Source organism: Carassius gibelio, chromosome A13 (assembly GCF_023724105.1).
Source record: "Carassius gibelio isolate Cgi1373 ecotype wild population from Czech Republic chromosome A13, carGib1.2-hapl.c, whole genome shotgun sequence".
Lineage (NCBI taxonomy): Eukaryota > Metazoa > Chordata > Actinopteri > Cypriniformes > Cyprinidae > Carassius > Carassius gibelio.
In genome coordinates, this window is record NC_068383.1 from 6,159,665 (window position 1) to 6,172,438 (window position 12,774).

Below are 12,774 nucleotides of genomic sequence, written 5' to 3' on the forward strand. Positions count from 1 at the left end.
TGGTAAACATGCACGCACGACACACAACTTGCAACCTTCACATACGAAACAGAATCTCTAACCATTAGGCCACGACTTCTCTGTATAATTATAGGTGCCTCAGTCAGGTTATAAATTAAAAAAACTGAGGCATATGGATAAAAAACACTGTAAAAGTGGTGCTAAAAAGCAGAAAAAATGGCCCATTGGCTCATAATCATTGGGCAACCACTTTTGCACCTATCTTTAAAAAGTGTTTTTAATCACTTTCATGCTTCTCTGAGGTCAAAAAGTCTTGTGAGGGGGCCCTGGAATATTTCCTTATAGGGGGCCATGGAGTAAAATGATTGAGAACCACATTATTTTCAGGAATTCGCTGTATTTGAATGTTTGCTTTAGCATTGAAGGTCAAATTATATCAACAGAAACCAGTCTAAGATGGTTCTGGTTTCTTAGCTTTATTAGGCCAGTCTGTGTCAGGGTTTGAACTGACCAGCTGTAGTTTTACCAGGCATGGAGACCAGCTTAAATCATCCCATGCCAGCAAGCTAGCTCTCTGGAAGAAAATTAACTAGGGTTCTCAATAATGAGCTAATTATACTTTAAAGTAGGACCATTTTCAGCTAATTTCATTTTGGCCGTGAGTCCACGGTGTAGAATTTCTGCCGACAAAGGCAATGAAGTGTTAATTTTCGCTTACAAGAACAAAAATCCCTGGCCTTGATCAAATTAACGTTGACTGTGTGTTGTCCAGATGCGTTCCTTCAAGGAAAGCCAAGCTGGCGTGCCTGTAGAGTATCTCTTTCTTGACCATAATTCCCTGACGACATGCTCTGATAGAGGTGTCAGATTGTCTAATAGCAGGCTACTTTATTTCTTTTCCTTCTGAGAACCTGAATCAATAGGAGTTGTTTTTCACAGCATAAGCAAAACAAATAAAAGTTAAAGGATATTGTATACGGTGTCACAGCAATTACACATAATATAGACTCAAATTGAGGTGCTAATTCATTTAAGGTCTAACCTTTGGTTATCTTCGGCTACTTGAGTGAAATGCACAAAGCCACAAACCTCCTGCTTTTAAAATGTGTCTCTAAAAGCTGTCTGCAGTCCCATCAGCATGACATTTATACATCATCTCTTATCATATTTAGCATAGAGAGAGAACCACTTATGATCTCTTCAGACAGGCTCTTCAGTCAAGATGATTTCTCTTAGCTGAAGAGAATATTTCTTAAGTATTTGAGTGTCTTATAATGGAAACAAATAATATTCAAATGGCTTTGAATTAACTGACATTCCAATCTTAAATATTCAATGATTCATGTTAGCAGGATATTAATTAAAGTTAAAGGCTGATACAGAAATAATACATCAAATACCTTACGATATTGTCTTCGTTTGTTAATGCATTAGCTAACATGAGCAATATTTTCGCAGCATTTATAAATCTTTGACAATCTATTAAAATATGATTGTTTTTGGTTGGTAAATAAATATTGGATGACCACTGTAGATTGTATTGTACATTGTTCAACTATTGACATTAAATTATGAAGTGTCAATAAATCATGCATTAATTATTATGCGTGTTTACATAAAAATTATGTAATGATTATGTCTACCTGTAATGATAAATTATCTGAATTCGTATTTATTTTTTATATTTGTTTCTGATAAAGAAATGAGCCCGTCCTCTGTATGAAAACCCAAAGTCTTTGCTGCCACCTACTGGAATAAAATGTGGCTTTGATATCATCTCGGCACTTGTCTTTCTTTCTTTTTTTTTTTTTAAATGCAGAATGCCTTTGAATCACATGCAAAAATAAGTTTTCAAATTAGGAATTATGTTCAGGTTGTTAAAGTTTTCATGTTTATATATATATAATGTCATTTCACTTCTCTTTTTTGTCTCATAAACAGGATTTCTCAGGACAAGTCAGAGAACACAAGATATCTCACACTTCTCAGTGTAAGATACAGAAATGATGAGGATAGAGTAAACAGCTTGTACTTCTGTGTCTAGTTTTATTTTGTTGATAACATGCTCACAAACCTTGAGATCACAGGCATGCCACAAACAGGTGATATGTGTTCATCTTAATCATAATCAGTTTTCACAGTCTTCTCAGTAAAGCAGCTTTAAGAAGCAAACAGCTCAATACAATGGAGCTACTGTGAATCTGATGTGAGATCATTTGGCTCTGTCTTTGAATTTTTCCTTGTGCCTTAAGTAGCACGGTAGTTATAGACAAAGCTCTTTTAAATAACTTATTTTGTCTTGATATGTGCTTTCATCACACACTTTTAAAGGAGTGGAACACTCTCACTCTGTTAAGTATTTATATTGAGACCTATACCTTTAGGTTGCTATCCCTTTTATCAAGTACAGATTATAAAACAAGGTTAATGTCTTATAGGTTAATGTCAAGACTGGGTTTCTTTAAACAACACTTTGACCATAAATCTTTCTTTGGACCTTGGTCTAACACTGTCAAAATGCAAGATGTTGTCACTTTGAATAGTTATCTAGACATGAAAAACAACAGACAGTTAACCATGTACCATGTGGTATAAAGATTTACCAAGAGATTGTAGCTATTACAGTGACTCTATAACTGAACTTTCTGCAGCCGCTTCTCTATACTTCAATACCAGTTATTAAGTGCAAAAAAGGCTCTATTCTGCAGATGTTTTAGACTGATGAATAAACTGTCACTGAAAAACCACAATAAAATCAACAAAAGACGTGCTTTTTCAGCAGAATCAATGCAATTGCAATGCCCAAAAATATGATATGTTTTGTTAGCATAAAAAGCACTGGGTTAAAAAGAACCCAATTTGGGTTATTTTCAATCCAAGGCCAGGGCAAATATTGGACAGAACACATTTTGGGTTAATTTTACAGCAAACTGGGTTGATTTATTTTTACTATAGGCCTAATACAAGCTTATGTTTTTACTTCATACATGAATTAATGGTTACAGATTAACTTAAATTCTCTAAACTCTTTCTAAATTCTCAATTAACCCCTGGTTGGCATGACCACTTCCTTTATTTTCCTTTTATTTATTTCATTTACAGTTTTGTTTATATTGTTTTTTAATACGTAGGCCATGCATATTAAACTGGCTTAACAAACATTAGAAGTCTCTGTTATTCTTTTTCAACAGTAACAGCGCTGGTCCTCGTGCCTGAGCTGGAATCGTGTTTGGTGGGTAACTGCCTTCAGACCGCCGCCCTGTGTTTCACTCATAGCCCAAATATGCTGTGACTGCCTGCATAACCTGCCCATAAACAAACAGTAAACAGCTCTGAGGACATATATTAACATCCTATATTCTGTTTCTTTATGAATAAAATAATTTATTTTATGCATGGCATCAGGCCTTTCCATCACATGAAAACACAGATGCGACACTGGTTTAACTATTAGGTTATTCACTCCGCTCCCCTGTATGTTGCTCTGCATTAAACTGAACGATGCGCAGCACAGTAACGATTTTATCTAAAATAAAATTTACACAAACCTGCACTTTACTGAAAAATGCACAAAATCGATGACACTTACAACTGCTCTCTTCAGAAGAGGATGAAAAAACCCTGCGATAAATAACTCAACTGCTGGGTTAAGTCTTGACCCAAGAGCCGGGTGACACAAAAACTACCCAAACACTTAACCCCCCAACCCCCCCACACACAAAAAAGATCCAAAAGCTCAACCCATGCATTTGGGTTGAAAAAATAACCCACGACCATGCCCCATCATAGAATTATCTGTGTTTTCAGTCATTTATAAACTTTTCTCCTAGCATTCCAATGAGGACCCCTGGTCCCTTTTTCTTTTTATGTGGGGGAGGAGTTTTCCAAGGAGAGAAAAATAACTTGGTACTCCCCCTAGTACACTGTGAAGAGGGGCGCAGTTGTGGAGTTTGAGCTTTGGGTTAGCAGTGTCAGGACTCGTCATGGCTGCATCTGTCAGGGCAGGTCGCGCGCACAGGGGCTTTATTTCAGTGACACGACGCGGCAGTCACAGCACCACTGCCCTCAAACCTCAATATGATGCGATCGTTATTGGTGCAGGTAGGCTACAGGCATTCATTCACGGCCTTAAGACACACAACAAAAATGTAACATGGAACGAAATTGAGTGCCTAAATGGGGCTTTTCTTCGACTATGTAAATAATAATTATTTTACGTGACCTCTTCAGTGTGTGTTTCAATTGTATTTTTAATGACCATTTATCAGTGTCGTACAGATATAAATTATTATTCAGAGACCTTTAAAAGCAGCGCGCAGACAACGTGGTCACATGACCCCTGTTGTTTTTCTCAACGCTGGCCAGGAAGGACCAGTGACGAAAGAGAAGTTTACAAATTAATTAAGGCTATTCCCAGTGGCATAATAATCTTAACTAAAATCTCAGATTTAATAATAATTAAAACGTAAAAATATCACAAACTTTTTGTAAATGGTCTCGCCTTTTTTTGACAAACATTTTAATAACAGTTTTGTAACAAGCTCCTTTAATGTCGGACCCTCCATGTAAATCCAAATGGCTTAAACCTAATTATCTTGGCATAGCATTACCATACAAATATGATATTTCTAATAAAGTAAAATAAACACTTTACAAAATTATTCACAGGTATAAATGCAGTTTTTAGCAGATAATTTACCTTTTGTAACATATCAATTGAAGATATTTAAAATGTATTTTTCGATTGCCCTTTTTCTATGTAATTTTCCTGAGATAAGGGATGAACTCTCTGTTTACTCTGATACCTAATTTGCCTTATTTGTTCATGTTCATGTTCCTGAACATCAGCTGGCACTGGGGTTAACCTATAGAGGTGAGAGCAGCAGAAGACGAGGAATCAACACGGTTATATGCCCAGTAGAGTCCAAGGGACACACAATAGTTTTAAATTATTATGATATTATGTTTACAAATGTCCCAGTGAAATAAAAAATGTTTAATACAGCTCCACCAAAGACTATAGATATAGGAATTCACCTTGCTGAACCTTACATGCTTTTCCTGCAGGAGTAAAAGTTATACTGTAAAAACATGCAGAGTGTTTTATTTGTGTCCTTTTTATTATATGTAAAAATGTTTGTTGCACACTCCTGCAAACTTTGAACAACAGTCATACTTTGTTTTGTAACCTTCATGTTTCATGAGAAAATGCTTCACTGATCAGCTATTATTCAACATCTATAAATGATTGTAGAATTTTGACTCCTTCGAACAAACCTAAAATGCTTTTCTTTATTTGCAGGTCACAATGGCCTTATTGCTGTAAGTACACACCAAATGTGTTCTCATGTGTTTGACCAGTTGCACAACAGTTTCATCTCTAAAAACCACCTGTTGTGATTTGCCCAGTCAGCATATCTGCAGAAGGGAGGCCTGAAAACAGCAGTCCTGGAACGCAGGCATGTGCTCGGAGGAGCAGCTGTATCTGAAGAGATTATTCCAGGTGCAAGTTCAAGTTTATCACCAGACCATGCTTCCCTAAATCCCCTACAGATTGGCCAAAGATCAGTTTCTCAAAACACTCTTTTATCATCAATAATTTGAATTTGAGAATAGATATAGCATGTAGTCTAAGCATTTTAAGTCTAGATTGCTGGTTGACCCTGACGATGTCTAAAAATTCAGCTGTGAATCAATGTAGTTTGTCTGTTGATTTCAGGGTTCCACTTTTCCAGGGCCTCCTATCTGCTCAGTTTACTGCGCCCACACATCTACCAGGACCTGGAGCTCAAGGTGATGTTCTCATTGATGTTACATGCCAGATTCTCTCTTTCGTTCTTGTTAAATACCAATCGCCTCCGAATCAGACATTATTACATACTTTCTAAGTGTGTTAGGAAACATAGTCATTAAATTGTACTCTCTTTTTAATTATCTGCAAGTACAATTTTTTAAATACACTTTTAAGATTTGAAGGACACTTCATTTTCAGAATGATAAGAAACAAGTGGCAGATATTGTATAACTTTTTCCCTTTCAGGCTAAAATGACAGCAGTTCTCCACAGTGTGTCTTTCTGTGCAGAAACACGGCTTGAAGGTGTACATGAGGGACCCCTATTCGTTTACCCCCATGTTGGAGGATGGTGTAAGAGGGCAGCCACCGCGGTCTTTAACGCTTGGAGCTGACTTGGCAAAGACTCAGCAAGAGATTGGCAAATTCTCAGAGAAAGACGCCAAGGTTCAATATCACTGACTAGAGGAATTCGATTTTTGCAAGAGCACTTTCATAAACTCGCATGTGACACTAGAAATAAAAATACTGTGAAAACTGCCTACACACCCTTCTACCTCAGATAATGAACTAAATATACATAATTTATATGCTTTTTTTCTCTGTCCTATCACTAAAGGTCTATCCTGATTTTTTATCTTATTTGGAAAGACTTGCCTGTGCCATCCACCCTCTTTTAGACGCTCCACCCGTTGACATACCAAGACTGACTCAGGGCTCTTTGAGAAAGAAAATAACTGCCCTAGGGAGCTTGAAACCTTTGGTGAAGTCTGGTAATGATACTTCATGGTTATATAACACATACTAAACCAGATTTTCCTTGGTTGTTCTGCTGCTGCTTACATAAGACAGAGAGTCTTATTAGAATAGGACTTCTACAACTGCTACATTAAAGACAATCCACGTGCTTCTATGTTTAAAGGGTTGAAGTTGGGAAAGAACATACCAGATTTCTATGAACTTGTTACAGCTCCAGCTATGAAGGTGGGTTATGCCTCCTGCCCTTGACAGAAAAGAAATACATGTAATTTTTGAATATATTTGACCAAAAAAGTACCAGACCCCGTGAAGATCAAATTTGACAGCAAAGAAGCCAAACGAGAAGTAAAACTAATAGTGGCCTGAGGGTCTCTGTGAAACTTTGGGACTCTGCCCCCTAAGGGTCAGGAATTGTAAATTATTTGCAGTTTAAATTTGCTCAGTTTCCAGATAATGCAATCAGTTATTTTGTTCTCTGATTATTGGATTGTGCTCAGGTTAAAAACATCTGCCACTGTAAGCTTGGCAACTTTATTGTTGCTTGCACCTACACTGAAAGTAAAAAGTGTAGAATAATTTAGATTTTTTTCAAAAAATTTAAAAAAAAGTGTCTTATGCTCACCAAGACTGAAATGGCTACTGAAAAGACAGCTTTGTCATTACAGGAATAAATTACATTTCATAATATATTACAATAGAAACAGTTATTCGGTTCAATTCACATTTATTTATCTAGCACTTTTCACAATGCCCTTTGTTGTAAACCAGTGCACAATATCACAATATTACTATTTCACTGTATTTTTGAGCAAATAAATGCAGCCTTTAAAAGCATAAGAAATGTCTTTTAAAAATACACATCAAAATATGAATCAATCATTTTCTGCTTTTGAGCATTGCTTAAAAAAATTCATTATTTGTGAGTTTCAGAATGTGATTCATGGTATTAGCAGCCTTATTTTTTAAAATTTCAGTTTTTAAAGTCTTTTTTTTTTTTGTAGGTGCTCAATCGCTGGTTTGAATCGGAGCCGTTGAGAGCCACATTAGCCACCGACTCTGTGATTGGTGCAAACACAAGCCCAAATAATCCTGGAAGTGGGTGAGGAAAGTTAGACTTTTATGTGATCGAACTAATTCAGAATATCTTGTGCTTGGTGTTGTGGAAACTGTATGCTTAATCTTGTAGATACGTCCTGCTGCACCATGTCATGGGTGAGCTGGAGAAAGAGAAAGGTGCCTGGGGTTACGTGGAGGGAGGAATGGGTGGAGTCTCTCAATCGATCGCCAGCTCCGCCCGCTCTCTCGGAGCAGATATTTTTACAAACAGGGTTAGTTTTCAGGAAGAAGGTGTAACCTTTTCTCAAGCCATTGTTTCTGTGCTTGGCACATTCATTCAAAAGAACCGGTTGTCTTACTAATATTAATCTAGTGCTTTCCTGGGCGCCTGCAGGACGTTAAACAGGTCCTTATTGGTCAGGATGGTACTGCCAAGGGTGTTGTGCTGACAGACGGAACCGAAGTCCATAGTAAAGCGGTTCTGTCCAACGCCACTCCCTACATCACCTTCAAACAGCTCACACCACAGGTACAGACCTGAATCCCAAGACCATGTCAGTTCTGCTCATTTTTAGATGTTTCGAAATGTTTTACTGTTCATTTCATCCTGTTCTGTTGTGCCTTGAGCTGGAGTCATTTTACCTGTATTTACTGAAGGAGTGACCCCATTCTTTGACTCTCAACAGTGTTCACATGTGAATTAGTTCAGTTTAAAGTAGGATTATCTATCTATAAATTAAAAAAAAAATTAAGAATTCTATTGAACCTGTTTTTATTAGTCCAAGGTGAAAACAATATAATTATAATAATGTGGAAAAATTAACAACCATTTACTTAAACGTTAATGACAATTCTGAATAATTTATGTCTGTGGTTATCCCGGTAAAGGATGCCCTGCCAGAGGCATTCATCAAGGCTGTAGATCAGATTGACTACACCTCTCCTGTTACCAAGATAAATGGTAAGATCACACAGAATTTAAGGCTTCACTTCATCAAACTAAATGTGCATTTCAACAATGCTGGCAAAGCAGCAAAAGAAGAGTGTTAATATTTAAGGCTTTGGTCCTGTGTAAGGAACTTTTAGTGTTGTCTTGACACTTAATAAGCAAGCAAGATAAGACCAAAGATAATTCATTATGCTAATATGAGCATTAGAGTATTCCAGCTGGAATTCAGAGTCCAAACTTTATGATGACATCATCACTATCATTACGTTTAAGTGGTGGAAAATGACATTCAGTACTTTAATGAATAATTCAGTAATTAAAATAATTATTCAAATGATTTAAAATAATTATTCAAATAATTTAAAATAATTATTCAAATGATTTTAAATTATTATTCAAATAATTTTAAATAATGAATTAAAAACAAAACAACTGGGAAATTATCTATGAGCCTGTATTTTAAGCAATTTGGTCTAAATTAGTTGCTGCACTACAAAACAATATTTTCTTCCTCAGTATTTTTGTCTTGTTTTTCAAATATTAAAACATTCCTGAATTAAGTTTCAATTGCATAAGCAAAATTTCATAAGATAACAAGTCTTTAGTTTTTTTCTTAAAATGATCAAAATGATAAATTTTTATACATATAAAAATGTCCGCCAATAGGATAATAAACTAGTTTTACAATTAAATATGATTTTTTTTATTAAATTGAAAGATATTTTTCTTGTTTTAAGCATGAAATCACTCGTTCTTAATTATTATTTTTAATGGACTAATATCTCAAGTAATTTTGCTTCTCCAGTAAATGTTTTTATTATTTAAGGATCTTTATAGATATTTGTATTGGAAACAAAGCAAAAGTACTGAGAAATGAAATAATTTCTTTGCAGTGTAAAAGATCTTTCTTCGCATTTAAAAAAACATTTTGAACGTTCAGAGAACAATAAGAAATAATGTTTTCATAACTTAATGAGAACATTAGCAAAACGTTATTAGAACATAATTTTGTTAGCTGGGGTGCTGCCTTGCAAGAAGTGTAACTAATGGAGTTCAATTAGTCTTTTTCCTGTACATTTTTTTATTTATTTTAATTATCAGTCTCTGTCCTTTGCAAATGAACAGTGGCTATAGACAAGCTGCCTAATTTCTTGGCTGCTCCGAATAGTGCGGATGGACATCCCGGTCCACATCATCAGTGTTCAATCCACCTGAACTGTGAGAGTGTGGAGGTGCTGGAGGAGGCCTACAGGGAGGGCCAGCAGGGATACCCGTCCTCCAGGTGGGAAAAACCTGCAGTTGTGCTTATCTGAATTTGCAAGTCATGACCAGAGTTTCACAGAAAGCACATCTGTTGCCCGTGGACTGGGTGTATGGTGATGGTTTTCCAGTGCACCAAACCACAGCGATTTACATGATAACCTGATTCATCTTCTGGTGGTTTTGTGTAGGCCTATGATAGAAATGACCATTCCCTCAGTGCTGGATCCGACTCTAGCGCCCCCCGGCTGTCATGTGGTGTCTCTCTTCATCCAGTTTACGCCATATTTGTTGGAGGGTCACCGCGATTGGACCGATGAGGACAGAGATAGATTTGCTGACACAGGTACCTAGTGTCCTATTTGCATTTTTTGTGTTGTCTGTGTGCACGGGTATTATAAGCCTTGTGTTTGTAAAAGGTCTTGGAGGTCTTTCAAAGTGTAATCCAGACAGGTTTAATGAGTTCAGCATGTCATAGACAAGCCATGTGTGAATTATACTGTGACTTACAACAATAAAAGTGACACACACACACACACACATATTATAACTATAATATATAACCGTTTTTGAACGAAGCCTCACACAAAGGCTGCATTAATGATAAAAAAAAAAACAGAAAAAAAACAGTAATATTGCAAAATAATATTACAGTAAAAAATAATTTAATAATTTAAAATGCAATTTATTTCTTTGGCACAGTTGATTTTTTGTAATAGATACTCCAGTCTCCAGTACCACGCGATCCTTCAGAAATTATTCAAATATGCTGATTTGGTGATCAAGAAAAATTTCTTATCAATGTTTAAGCCGTCTAATATTTTTGTGGAAACCATGATAAACTACCTTTCCAAAGTTATGTAATTGGTTAATTAAATTGACTAGAAGTGACCATAAACACACATTTAATGTTACAAAAGATTTCCATTTTAAATAAACTCTTTTCAACTTTCTGCTTAAATAAAACAAAACCAAAAAAAGATTCACGATTTCCCCAAAAAGTTTTCAAAATTTACACTTAAAATTGTTTTAAATTATTAATAAGGTACGAAATCAGCAAACTGCAATAATATTACACAATAATAATGTTTTTTATATATAATGAATATAAAATATTATATTTGTAATTAAAAAAAGACTTGTTTCATGAGCTGTTTAAATACGCAAGTTTATGCCAAGTGTATCCATTTCTTTATGACCCCCCAATATTAGGTGAGCCAAACCCTTCCTCTCCCTTAAACCATCCAAATATTCACACTCTGATAGACAGGCAGGCCATGAACAAGTCAGTTTTGAAGACAGTGACACTGCTAGCGCAGGGATATCAGATGCCTCAAAGTAATAAGATCTTTGTTGTAATTGGTCCTTTGTTTCTTGTTTCACAGTATTCGACTGGGTTGAGCGTTACGCACCAGGATTTAAAAAGTCTATAGTTGGCAAAGACGTCTTGACTCCTCCTGATCTCGAGAGGGTCTTTGGTCTCACTGGAGGGGTATGAATATTTAAATTTAATAAACATGAACCTGGACTTTTTGTACCTTTATAACTTTTTCTCACTGGCATTCAGAATCTAATAAATGATTTTGAATGATTTTTGAATAAAGTTAATTGTGGTATATTTGCACGCCGTATCATTCCAAACATTCATTGCATGCATTTTTTATGCCGCAGAATATATTTCATGGCTCAATGTCTTTGGATCAGCTTTACTTGGCGAGGCCTTTGCCCTCTGTCGCAGACTACCGCTCACCAGTCAAAGGACTGTACTTATGTAGCAGCGGCAGCCATCCAGGTCTGTTCCTGAATAAATAAAAGCTAAAACAGTACGTATTGGGTTTAGAAATGTCATCAGTGTGATCTCATGTTTCATAAATCCAGGTCAGGTAAATGTTGAGCGTGACATGCATAACCTCCTCTGTGTTTTCCAGCATTTATGTGAGTTTGTCTCTTTCAGGTGGAGGTGTTATGGGTGCAGCTGGCTGGAATTCAGCTCTCAAAGTTCTAGCAGATTTCAAGCAACTTTGATCTTGGCCTTCAGTGGGGAATTTAATTTTCCAAAGGGATATTTTAATGAAAAGAGAGATGAAGACAAATGATAAGTGTTGTTAACATTGTATGTGTTTTCTTCTATATTTTAAATACTCCCATGATCTGTTTTTATAATATGACATGTATTTATTCAGTAAAATTAATACATGTACTTGAGTCAAGGTAGCACTATATTTGCTTTTTGACAGGAATGAAAGTGAGTTGTGAGGGACTGCAGTACAGTGTGATATCTAACAACATTGCAATTGTTCAGCTGCTGAAACAAAAAAAAAAATAGACAAAAACGTCAGAGACAATTTTGTGAGTTGTAATAATTACATGATCTAGGACCATAGTACAGTGTGTACCATTGTAAAGACTGTAAATGTATCCCTCACAGCCTCATTTTGTGTTAAATTCAATATGGTGACTAACCAGACTAAGGAATAGGCTACTTTTGCAGGTTATATAACTTGTGATGTACCGTGTGACTAGAAACCACACTAAATGTTCTCACAAAAAGCTGTGACATGAGCTGTGTTTTTTGAGAATAAAAAAAAAACTAATTTGGTGCTATGAAAGTGGGCTGTGGGTTTTTTTTTTTTTTTTTACACTTTTTAGCATTTCTCTAGGGTGATGCTAATTCGGAACTGCGGAATTCACCTTTGATAAATATATTACATAAAATAATATTAGAAGGAATTTTAATTTGCATAAATTTCAGGACTCTAGAAAACAAAACAATTTAAGACTGTTCATTATAGCATGCTAACTTATGTAAAACTTCTACTATTTCTGTAGTATATATATACAGTAGTATGTAAACTGCGTAGTATGCAAATTTTCTGTATTTATTTTAACCTGTATGACCCAGGAAAGTACAAAGGCCAAATATGGAGTATACAACAAAGCACTCTATTTAATGTTAATGTGTACATATATATATATATACACACATACATACATACA

The 12,774-nt window shown here is 35.7% G+C and overlaps 1 protein-coding gene across 2 annotated transcripts; it reads left to right on the top strand.

Annotated features, from left to right (window-relative positions):
• The first annotated feature begins 3,881 nt into the window (after positions 1-3,881).
• On the top strand, positions 3,882-12,386 carry LOC128025973 (pyridine nucleotide-disulfide oxidoreductase domain-containing protein 2). 2 transcript variants are annotated; one of them, XM_052612617.1, is made up of 16 exons: positions 3,882-4,062; positions 5,264-5,283; positions 5,371-5,464; positions 5,681-5,754; positions 6,045-6,200; positions 6,373-6,526; positions 6,676-6,737; positions 7,514-7,611; positions 7,699-7,840; positions 7,963-8,097; positions 8,457-8,529; positions 9,643-9,799; positions 9,969-10,123; positions 11,163-11,269; positions 11,449-11,569; positions 11,732-12,386. In XM_052612617.1, exons 1-16 carry the CDS (start codon positions 3,945-3,947, stop codon positions 11,800-11,802), a joined length of 1,737 nt encoding a protein of 578 aa, XP_052468577.1. In that variant the 5' UTR covers positions 3,882-3,944; the 3' UTR covers positions 11,803-12,386. The 2 variants fall into 2 exon arrangements, with proteins under 2 accessions (XP_052468577.1, XP_052468578.1); XM_052612618.1 differs by lacking the exons at positions 3,882-4,062; positions 5,264-5,283; positions 5,371-5,464 and having other exon boundaries at positions 5,682-5,754; positions 6,002-6,200.
• The last annotated feature ends 388 nt before the right edge of the window (positions 12,387-12,774 follow it).